The sequence below is a fragment of the Haplochromis burtoni genome, unplaced genomic scaffold (assembly GCF_018398535.1).
Source record: "Haplochromis burtoni strain Fernald_Lab_line unplaced genomic scaffold, NCSU_Asbu1 Contig_122, whole genome shotgun sequence".
Taxonomy (NCBI): domain Eukaryota; kingdom Metazoa; phylum Chordata; class Actinopteri; order Cichliformes; family Cichlidae; genus Haplochromis; species Haplochromis burtoni.
Genome location: NW_024582483.1, coordinates 600948 through 613164, shown reverse-complemented (window position 1 = coordinate 613164; position 12217 = coordinate 600948). Strand labels below are relative to the sequence as shown.

Here is a 12217-nt window from a genome sequence, read left to right as displayed (position 1 = left end):
AAGCATGAATAGACAAACCTACATCAGCCTTGAATTCTGACTCTCTATTCACTCTTGTATCACTTCACTTCTGTACCAGCTTTTTCTTTTTTATTGTCACTTTCTTTGACTTTTTCTACCTTCACTACTAGCGCTGGAATTCAGCATTGTTTCGTTTCTAGATTATTGTTTGGGGGGAATCAATCAAGCTTCATGAAACTCAAGGTAAAATTGTTACCATTCTTGGGTTCCCCGAAAAGACAGTAGACGATTGAGCCTTCCTTTTAGCCCCTCAGTTCATCCTCTGTCTGAAACAACCTGTTTTTGCTCTCTTCCCTTGCCAGCTTTCTTGTGATTGACTTGTAAACAAAAGGTTTGAACACCATGTGGATGCGGCTGCTGTTCTCACAGCCAGAGCGGTGGGGCTAAGATTACCATACCAAGGATATGTTCTCTCACTGACATATCACAGGTCAAGACTAGAAACAAAATGCTGGAAACTAAGTATGCAAAGCAGTATGAATGCTGAGCTTTTAGCTCACAGGTTTGATATATTAAAGTTTGTCCATATACAACTATGACAATAATATATATCAGAATAAATAAGCCATATCTGTACAGATGATAACATGTACAGTTAATAACATGTATTTGACTAAAAGCATGTCCTGTGTGGGCGTGTTCTCTGTTTTGGTCAAATGACTAGACAATAAGAGTCCGTAAATACTTAAAGGTATTGTTGTGATCCCACTATGTGAGGAAATTTGTGAACATAGTACAAATGAGATGAGGCTAGAAAGTTACATTCGGTTTAGTGAGAATTATGCTATAATTAAAAGTCTCCATGGAGCCATCCACATTTATGCACAGACACGTAGTGAATAAAGCGTCCATTGATCAGAGAGCAGTTGTGCTCAGGTAAACACTTTCATCCTGTAGCTCAAGTCTTTCTCTTTTCTCCTTATCCACAGTGTCCTCTAATGTTCATTGCTCTGCCTTCTGCTCTCTCCTGCTCCCTCTGTGTGTTTCAGGTGTGCCCCCCACATTTGCATCACCTCCCTCTGACCAAACAGTGACTGATGGCAACACAGCCTTGTTTACCTGCCAGACGAACGGAGCTCCAAAACCTGCTATTACCTGGAGGAAAGGTAGCAATGAAGCTCCAAGACTGAGACACCCCACACTGAGACACACACACGCACTCACATAATATATTTGTAATTAAAATGTGCTGACTTTTCTCCACCTCGAGGCTAATTTATTATTTTGTCCCTCCATAGGATCGCAGGTCTTAGCCAGCGGCTCTGTCCAGGTTCCCAGGTTCACGCTGTTGCAGTCAGGTGGTCTGCAGGTTCAGCCAGTCAGCTTCCAGGATTCAGGAGAATACACCTGCATCGCCTCCAACACGGAGGGAACCATCAACGCCACAGCTACGCTCACCGTGTGGAGTAAGACACATGCACGGACACACAAACAAATGCACATTAAACCGTTCAATATACATTTGCTAAACAGACAAAAACAGACATGGAACACTAGTTTATCCATACCTGTCCAATAGTATTAGTTCAGTTTAGTGAGCAGCTCAGTGATTGGTTATTGATGCAGTTGGCTGACTGAACTAATCATTGGATTTGCCAAGCAAGAGGATGATTGATTAGCCAATAAACCAATTGCTTGGCTGATTTTTTTATTTTATTTTTTTTGCATACATATAAATATATGTTCTGGCAGCTTTAGATTAAACAGGGTTCAATTACACACACTGTCAGATCCTTACTTCAGTTGAGCTGTGATATAAATGTAAAACGTATACCCTTCAATTTATTGGAGACACGGTCACATCACAAGTGCATGGTGACTGAGTTAGGGACATAACAGATGCTCTCCACTCTGCATGTGCATTTGTTTTTACACCAGCGCCGCTTTTCTCTCTCTAAATCATATGCAACACCTGAGTGGAGCAAAGCACCAGTAATTTGATACTCAGCTGTTTTCCACAGCGTTATAATGTGCGTAGGTGTGGGTGCGTGCACGCTTGTGTGTTGTTTATCTTCTTGTAAACTAATTCATATCTCGTTACTGTTGAGGAACATTTAAATGTACACATTTTATACAGGGCCGTGCCTTGTAGTGTGATTCAACAGGTGTGTATTAATTGTATTTAATTTAAGCCTCAGAATGTATCCCACCTCTCTGCTCTTTCCAGATCGCACAGTCATTTCTGTGCCTCCAACAGACCAGCGTGTTATCAAAGGAACCACTGCTACTCTCAAGTGTGACGCTACACACGACCCCAGAATCAGTATCAGGTAACTGTTCCTCAGTGTTTACTACTGTGTCTGTGAAGGTTCTCAGTCATCCAGGTCATCGTAGTCAAAGGAGCTTGCAAAGAAAAGCGTCTGGACTTCTTTAAGTTGCTTGAAGACGTTTCACCTCTCATCCGAGAAGCTTCTTCAGTTCTAAGGTCAAATGGTGGAGAGTCCCAGATATAAACCTAGTGGGAGTATCCCCCCACAGAGGGACAAAAGGACCCCCTGATGATCCTCTAATGGCTCAGGCGATTAGAGGATCATCAGGGGGTCGTTTTGTCAGGTTTATATCTGGGACTCTCCACCATTTGACCTTAGAACTGAAAAAGCTTCTCGGATGAGAGGTGAAACGTCTTCAAGCAACTTAAAGAAGTCCAGACGCTTTTCTTTGCAATCTCCTTTGACTGTTTACTACTGTATTTTTTGGGCCATAAAGTGCACCAGATTATAAGGCGCATTAAGCGAATCAAACAGTCAGATAAGTCAAACTTTACTCAACTCATTCTTCTTGCTGCTCTATTCCATATTAATGACTAACCTGGTATTGTGGATGGATTACCTCAGTTGTTCTCCTGACTGAAGTTTGGTCCATTTACAGCATCCTGCCATGCAGTTGCATCTGTCCCTAATCATCGGAAACCCTCGTGTTAACTTTTATCGAGTGGAAAAAAGTTAATCCTCCAGCTTCCCTGTGCTAATGTTATGCTAACATAGCTGTGTCACTAGCGATCACATAGCAGAACATTGCGGTGATTATATACCAGCTAGTCTAACTTCAGTAGCCCTAGAAAGGTCACTGCTGTTTAGTTTTTTTGTCTTCATTTAAGTTGAAAGTGATAGCAGAGCTGTACATTTACATTTTTTCAGAAATCTCTCAGTCAGAACATGCTATATCATGTTTAGGTGGAAACTAGCAAGCTAATTTCCTGCTAACTTCGCAAGGCTCCTGGCTACAGTACCTGTAATGCTCCGACAATCCATCAAGTCAATCCATCAGGCTTCGTAGCTTACTAAAGGTGTACTAAAAAAACGTTCACCGATTTTTGAGCGTCATGTACCACATAAAATCAGTTCGAGGTCAGTAAGCACAACCAGAATTCATACATAAGGCGCACCGGATTATAAACCGCACTGTCGATTTCTGAGAAAATTAAAGGATTTTAAGTGCGCCTTATAGTGCAAAAAAAATGACGGTACATACATGAATACCAAGTTTGATTCTCTGCCGTGTTTGACAGTTTTGTAAACTATTGTGTTTGAGTTTTCAAGCACCCAAATTCTTCCTCTGTTGCAGCTATAAATGGGAGCGAAGCGGCATGCCGGTTCTTCCGACCAGTGGGGGGCGCGTGTCTGTACGCCAAGGCCTTCTCACTATTAGCCAGACGTGGTCAGGTGATATCGGGGATTACACCTGCACTGTGACATCACAAGCTGGCAATGACTCCCGCCCCGCACGCCTGGAAGTCATGTGAGTTCAGGGAATAAATTCCTTCTACAATATTTAACCCTCTTCTGTTTTAGGTCATTGTTTGACTTTTCCACCCTTAAGAATGGCCACAAATTTAGCCATTAACAGCAAAAACCTGCAAGGCCAAGTAAACAGCCTTGGGCTTTTTGAAAAACAGACACTTGGGGGATGCTGAAATGCAATAGGTCTCCTAAAACTTATCATTAGCCTAGAGTAGGATTTTATTTTACTACGATATAAAATACAGACAGTTTTATTTCCACCTAATCTGCACATTAGAGGATAAAGAACAGCGTTATACCACTGAATAAGTAACACTGACTACAACAACTCTACTAAATTGTATAAAACACAAAGGAAGCATAACAAGGCTGCATCCATTTGACTTGCTGGAGTAATCGAAGCATTCTGCAAATGTGCCATCCTTGAAAATCTTTAAACAAATAAAAGGCACTTGTTGGGTTTTTATAACAGATAATGTAAGGTAAACTAATAAAATATACGTGAGCTACAGGCTACGGATTTTCCTCTTTGCAAGCATTGTGTTGAGTTATATTAACAGGCTGCTTGCTTTAGTTTCATGTTTAATACACTGACAAGAAAATAGCACTATTCTTCTCTTTTAACTCGAATTGGGTTTCTTTATTAAATTCAGAAGCACATAATAAATATATTTTAACTTACCCTACACCTCAGGATAGTCTGATGATCTTTAATTTTCTGTGATAACTCTATTTGAGTAAACTGTGAGTAAATCATTATCTTCTGGCATCTTCCTTCTTCAGGATTTGACGCAGCAACGATTTTGATGTAACAGTGTCTAAAAACCTGAGGGAGCAGTCTATCCATAGCGAGCAATCTGGTTGATTCAAATTACTGATGAGACTGACAGGACGTACGCCTTATGGTACAGCATTTTACAAAAAAGACTGACTATACAAGGTGCAATTTAGGCGACGCAGCAGATGGGTAATTTGGTACACTGCCAAACATAAAGAAATGATTGTTGTCAACTTGTTTCATGTCTAATAAGACAGTTGCTTGGGTCTAGTAATAGCCGTGTTCAGTGCAGGGTCAGAGCCTCTAAATCAAATACTCTGTACATGCCATTGAAAGTCTAAAGACACGACTAGTTGTTATTAGATACCACTAAATGTTATGTAATGACTTTGTAATGACTTTATACATGCTGCACACTCACTGATAATACATCAGTGAGTGTGCAGCATGTATGGTATGCTGCACAGGTATGTTTGTGTACATACCTGTGCAGATTCCACACATCACTTTGTGTGTCCGGTATGCTCAGATTAAAACATATCACACACACATGCATGCACACACACACATATCAGCGTGTATCCCACGCTCCGACCCACTCGGCCTTATTACAGCCACTAAGAGAACAGGTAGTGGTATTTGTATATTAATAGGCACTTAAATAATACATTTCTAAAAGGCACTTATGATATATTAATATAATTGCCGGGTAGGAAAGAGAATGAACATGAGTCCACATCCTTCTAAATTATAGAGAGACAAGAGGTTATGCATGTCAGACGCAGAGGGAGAGAGCGGATCTGTGTTTATTGCCGTGCAAAAACATACTGGCCTGGATGGGATTTCTATACACCCGTGTTTCTGAGCGTGGTGTATGCGTGCGCAGCTGCGTGTATCCACATGTGTGACTGACATTCTCGTTAGCTCAGTATCAATGGGTCACAGGGGCTAACAGACGCTGGCGGCTGAGGAGACAGACTAATTACCAGCGGGTTATTGGTTCAACTCCCGTAAGACCCATTCATGTGTCTGTGAGTGTGTGTCTGTGCCTATGTGTGTGTTTGTGATTTGTAAGGACGGTGTGAAGGTACTTGCTCTAATGTTCTCTAAGCTCATCCATTAATTAATATGATCGTGTCAGCTCGGAGAAGAAAACATCATTCTCATTTCCCCTTGCTCCCTCCTAGCTTCATTCATTGGTGTCCTTCCTATTTCTTGGTGTGCTCCTCCTCTTCCTCTCACAACATTACAGTATGTCTTATTCCTCTCCCACATCTCCTCTAGTTCCCTTTGTTTCTGTGCTTAAATGTTAAACTGCAAAGTTGCTTATAAGGGAAAAAGGAAGCAAGGCAAATGTTTTCAAACCCTGTTATCTGATGCCCTTAATAGGAGCTTGCAGGCTGTCGAAGCAGAGCTCTTGGACAACATATCTTTGAAAGCTATGTTGTCCATAGCTTAGAAATAATTAATAAGCTTATGAATATGAGATACAGCTATTCTATACACAGGGGACTCTCTCTTTTATTATAGTTTCAGTGTAAATATATTTATTTTGTTCTTTTATGTTGTCTCAATATTTCTACCAGCACCTGCAGCCTTCATATGTAGTGATACTAGGATTTGCTGTTCTCTCCTTTTCCTCCTTCAAGCCCACAGTCTACAAAAAGAGTTACGATACGCTAAGATTGGTGTAATCAAATATGTGGATTTCTATGTTGCTTTCATGAAAATACCTGTATTGCTTTCTTTGTTATTAACAGGGCAGGGATGAGAAAATGTGTGGAAAATGTGTTTTTTAATAGATGTGATGAGACGCAGTGATGCAGTGCACGTACAGAGTAAATATATGCAAGGCAGCGCCATATTTAAAAGAGTTCACCCACTGGAACTGATCCTGGCTCAGACCCAAGATCTAGCCTGGGTGTCAGTGCTAGCAGTATTGCACCTCACATATTTAATAGAATAACAGAACACAGGAAACCAAATATCTGTCTACTGAACAGTCTGCATATTGTCACAGACGCGTTTATGAGATGCAAATGATACATAAGCAATCAGGACACATTTTGTCAAGATGTGGATATTAAGGAAAAGTGTGACAGTCTGAAAAAAAGCATGTATTCCCTTCTTTGCAAAAGTTAAACAAGTAAATTCAGTCCCCGTCTTGGGTCTTGGTGGCAAATTTGAAGCAACAATAAATATTTTGGGACCCTAGCTTGCAAGAAAGACCCAAAATAGGAGAAAATTCTATTATGTCCAAGTCAAAAAAATAACCTAATTTTAATAGCAGATCCAAAGTTCAGTATAAAGCTCTTTGAGGCTGTGTCTCATTTGCCTAAGATGTAAAAATAGTGTAATAAGTGTATAAGCAGTAAGGTTTGGTTCAAATGAGTGTATGGTTAAGCAAAAGAATATAGAGGGGAGGCTTATTTTAGTTGCTTTGATCTGCGTACGGTTGCTGCTTCCTATGGAAGCAGCTTTGCAACCCACTTTCACCCCAGAGCCACCATTCATGCTGTGTCTAACTTAGGCCCTAGTCACATAGGCCTAGAGACTGGATGGTTGCATAAACCTAAAAGATTCATTTCAAATCACAATACAAGCCACGTCACGGTGCTTTATATTGTAAGGTAAAGACCCTAAAATAATATGGAGATTGTGATTGCCTTGGTCGCTAGCAGACCGAGGTGATTGCAGGGATAGGGGCAGGGGTAGCTCAGTAGGTAGAGTGGTGGCCCCATGATCGGAAGGTCGGGGGTTCGACTCCACTGCTACCGGCTACCCTGAGGTACCCCTGAGCAAGGTACCGTCCCTACACACTGCTCCCCGGGCGCTGCATTGGTGGCTGCCCACTGCTTCACTGGGTGAATGGGTTAAATGCAGAGGAACTATTTCCCTATGGGGACTAACACGCAGACTTTACTTTTGCCTGTAGTTTGCATGTAAGACACTGGCTTGACTGCAGGCAATTGCCATTTACTCTCCCAAGTACGGCAACTGGAAATGGAGACCAGGTTGTTCAACCAGCACATTTTAACTTTGACTTTGAAGGCGAACATGGTGTTTCACAACCACTTAGTAAGTAGTTGGTGAGTGCTGGCAGACACGTCAGCATCTTCCATGCAAACTACTGGCAACTGCAGCAACCTGCTAGCAACCAAAGCAGTTCCATGGAGATGTTTGGTTCAGCATTTTTACAACTAATTTCATGCTGGTAACTTCCAGCAACCACTTGGCAATCAGTTGCAGAATGGACTCTTTTCCATAACAACCAGTGGTTTCTAGGAAGTCACTGACCAGTCTCTAGGCCTGTATTGATGAGGCTTTAACATTTGATTTCAAAGTGACTTTTAGCAATCACTTGGAACCGTTTGGGGAATACAGGTTTTTCCCTAGTGTCCAGTGGTTGCCATATGGTCACTGACAAGTCTCTAGGCCTGTGTGACTGAGGGTGTAATCACTTCATATCTGTTACTGTTGACGTGAGCTCTGTTTAACGCTCTGGGTTTGCTGATGTTTCTCCCTCAGGCTTCCCACATATACACGAGGAAAGGTCCCAAAACAGAGCCATACTGTCATATATAAATTACTGCTGAGGGAAATAACAATTTTCCTTGAACTAAAGTGGCTCTGCTTGAAATGGAGTTGCAGGTTTATTTATAGACTGGGAGCAATGGCTTTTTGAAATCTAGCTGGCAATTGCTTGCAGCCAGGAAACAGTCTAGCCAAATGTCTGGATTCACAATGAAGTTATTGTAATTCTGAGGTTCCAAATTTTCATGTTCCTGTGCATTTGTCTTGATACAATAGAGCCAAAATATCAAACAAGCATGGATGCCTCATATGGGCCAAAACCATGAGTTAAGTCTTTGGTTCTGTCTAATGAATGATTTTATAAATACTTCATATTTATAGCTTTCATTGTCTAGTTTAAGCTTGATGTAATCTTGTTAATATTTACAATCAGCTTTATATGTGCAGATACAGTAACTTTACCTTTGCTACCTTTGATAAAGCCTAACTATTTCCTTGTCTTCATTCTCTATGTTAAGTTTAGCCTCAGATTGAATTGATAGACAGATGAAATTGAAACAGTTTCTGATGTTATTTTTTATTTATTTTTTTGTCTGTATATTCAGTGAGCTTCCACATTCTCCTCGCTCCCTGACGGCTCGCCTCAATGATTCGGACTCCCGCTCCGTTCTCCTGTCCTGGCTACGCCCTTTCGACGGGAACTCCCCTCTTCTGTACTACGTGCTGGAGCTCTCAGAGAACAGTATGTATGTGTATGTCCGTCCCTGGGCATACTTTATAGTTCCTGAACGGCGAACATCTGTTCACTCTCTGTCTACCAAGCACTGACGTGCACTCATTTACAAGAGACTGGCATATGGAGGATGGTGTTGCTGCGTAAGCGTACATGCAGATCCACTATAAACAAACTCTTATTTTCCCTGCCTCCTTTAGCCTCTCTCTCCCACTCTCTCGCTCTCTCTCTCTCCCTCTCTCTCTCTCTCTCACACCCACTCTCCAGTACAGATGTTGTAACAGCAGGCTGGCTCTCTATCAAATTATAGAGAGATAGGGAAGAGGTGTTGAGGAATAGACTGACAGGAGAAACAAAGTGGAGGGAGATTGGCTGTTGAGCCGCTCACTCCTGATGTAGGCTAAGGGAATCGGGCAGTGAATGTAACATAGACAGCCAAGCACTTGGCACATGACTCTAAAAGCTGAACTGATCCTTATTCTGATCATTTTTGTAGCGGCACCGCCAATGTGACTTAAAGCTTTGTGCTGTCACCATTAACCAGCTGCTCTGCTGCATCTATAAAAACAGAAGCATTGCCATGGGAGCGAAGAAGAAAAGTTAGGAAAATAAGAGGGAGCGATAAAGAGAAAGATGAGGAATGGAGAGAACCTGAACGTCTGGTCGATTTTAGTGACGGATGAATCCAGACAGTGAGGAATGGATTAGAGTTTTCTGCACACTGATTATCCACTCTCTCTGTTATATATTAGATTTTTTTGTTGTTGTTGTATTGTAGTAAATGGGCCACTGTAACTACAATGTGTTTTCATGTCAGACAATGGCTCTAATACCCTGGGCGTGCTTAAAATGGCACATGCACGCTATCAGTCTCGCTTGCACAGATACATGTGGCTGGGGTGATAATAGAGATAATAGTGCATCTGTCTGTGGTATCTTCAGCAGGAAGACTGAGAGATAAGCTGGCAACAATATGAAGCAGCATCTGCGCTTTTTTATTAATCCTTCTCTTCCTTTCCTTCTTGTTGCATCATATGCTACTTCTCTCCTTTATAATTCTCTCCAGCTTATCCCCTGTTTCCTTTACCTTGCCTCTTATCTGTTTCTCCCCTCTTTCCATTTGATTTATAGCTCCTGAGTGTCCCTGTGTCTCTGTTTGTCCTGCCTGCGCCAGATATTATCGGCCTTTAATCTCTGTGTCTTGTGTCTAGACTCGCCATGGAAAGTCTACCTATCAGAGGTTGATCCTGCAGTGACCAAGGTATCAGTGGGCGGGCTCACACCTGCCAGAACCTACCAGTTTAGACTCTGTGCTGTCAATCAAGTGGGCAGGGGTCAGTACAGCGCCGAGACGCAGAGGTAAGAGCGACTAAGAGCGAGGTGTCCGAGTAACACACTTACTACTCCTGGCTTTATTAAACATGCGTTACATACGTTGTGACCCCAAACAAGTATTTCACCGATGTTTTCTAAAAAGCACAAGACCATTTTTTGTGCAGAACATGCAATTATTTGTGTAAAAAAATATCATTTCATGTCTGTGTAATAGACACTGATCACGCTACTTTACAAAAGCTGAGAATGAATAAAATGCAACCTTTCAAAAGACATAGTGCCTGCATCCCCACGGTCTAGTTTGTGTATCTAAGAATTTGTGAGTTACATTGTGGGTGAACATGAGTGGGAACATGGGACTCGAAATGAGGATGAAACAGGGATAACAAGGCGTGGATGAAGAGAGCATCCCTTTTTGTTTAGAATCCATTTTCTTTGCAATGAGCAATTTATATTCATCACATTCATGCTGTAGATATCCAAGTTTGTGTGTGGTTGTGTGTGTGTTTGTGTGTCTTCATCACTTTCTATTGCACATATTGAACTAAGGGGTAAAATGATTAAATAAGCTGCTATTTGTATGTGTGTGCATGAAAGGTGTGATTTAGAATGAAAAACAAATAGAGGGCTGCGCAGATTTATGGTGTTTGCTTGTGCACACATGTGTGTGTCTGTGTGTGTTTGCATGTTTATCCCAAGGGAAAACGCTAATGGGGGTAATTATGATGCCTTAGCACTGGTGCACTGTATACAGTGAAACAGGGTTAGTGGAGGTGTGGCAGGCCTCTTAAGGATTTTGCCTCTAACTGCGCAGATATACCAAGTCTCTAAGTCATGCACACAATACAACAGATGCAATGCTGCATTATGAAGTAGGCAAACACATACACATGCAAACATGGTTTTGTCTTACTGAAGAGACTGACCACAGACAGCTGCCAGTTGTTGTTCTGCCAAATACACTCGGCAGTCACAGCAGCTATGAGCGCTGCCATCGCACATCCACAAACCTCAGACAAGTCTGCTTTCACTTTGCCTCTTTTCAGCTCGATGTTCTTCTCTTATCTCTGCTCCTCTTCCAATCTTTTCTTCCTGTGGTTTCCTTTTTTTCAAACTCTTGCTCAGTAAATTCTCCTGTTGTGCTTGTTTGTCATTACTCGTCTTCTTCCTGTTTCTCTCTTCCTTCTTTTCTCCTTTCTGCTTCCTAGTCTTTAGTCCAGAGTTGGTTGTTAGAGGGTCCGGTCAATAGATTGGAGTCTCCCTAAGTGAAATTCTGGCATTAAGACAAGTTATCTCTGCTCAGTGTATCAGAGCAGATGGCTACGTCTCGTCCTCGTTGTTCATCTCATACGTACACACACACTTTCCTTTTCATCTGCTTGACTCACTGGTTCACTGGGATAAGACGCACACAGTCAGAGATGCCAAGGTGTGTGCTGAACATAACACACAGTTAGGCATAGCACAATGTCCTGCAGGAGCACTGAGCACCCAAGCAGAAGCATGACAAAGAGCAGTAATGTGGACAGAGTGAGCGACAAAGATCGGGGAAAGAAATCGCTCGTAATATCGATGACAGAAAAGCCCTAATTAAAATTTGAACTTCAAGCTGCTTCTGCTGTCTCTCATTTTGTTTGCGTCTTTTTGATTACAGTCTTTATCAGAACAGCATCAAGTCGTAAATATTTTTTGTTTCTTTCTCTTAGTCTTGCCTCATCATTACATTGCTTTTCTTTTCTTTTTAATCTCCCTTATCAAGAGTACTGTAGCGACGGGGTGTAGTGTGAGAGAAACTAAAAGTATAGGAATGAAGCTGATCAAAGCTGAAAAACATTACCTCTGAATGAAAAATACTCTTGAAGATTCCTAATTATGCAATCTGGAGTGTAACACATGCGCAGACTTATTCATGCATGACCTGCACTCACATCATTACCATCTTTAAAGAGGAAGCATTAGCAGAGGAAAGACAGATTATACATAAATGCCTGGAACTCCAGGCATCATCAGCACTTTAAAGCATCTTATTTCAGTTCATTTTGCCTTCACTCCTTTTTTTTAGTCAGAACCAAAAGA

General features: G+C 41.6%; 1 protein-coding gene across 2 annotated transcripts in view; it reads left to right on the top strand.

Annotated features, from left to right (window-relative positions):
• Nucleotides 1-12217, top strand: part of sdk1b (sidekick cell adhesion molecule 1b) — a 277817-nt gene that overhangs the window by 193363 nt on the left and 72237 nt on the right. For both annotated transcript variants that reach the window (XM_005929299.3, XM_005929297.3), the window contains 6 exons: nt 1011-1127; nt 1260-1427; nt 2189-2291; nt 3586-3759; nt 8679-8815; nt 10018-10165. In XM_005929299.3, coding sequence (XP_005929361.1) covers nt 1011-1127; nt 1260-1427; nt 2189-2291; nt 3586-3759; nt 8679-8815; nt 10018-10165 — 847 coding nt within the window. The remainder of the gene's footprint in view (nt 1-1010; nt 1128-1259; nt 1428-2188; nt 2292-3585; nt 3760-8678; nt 8816-10017; nt 10166-12217) is intronic.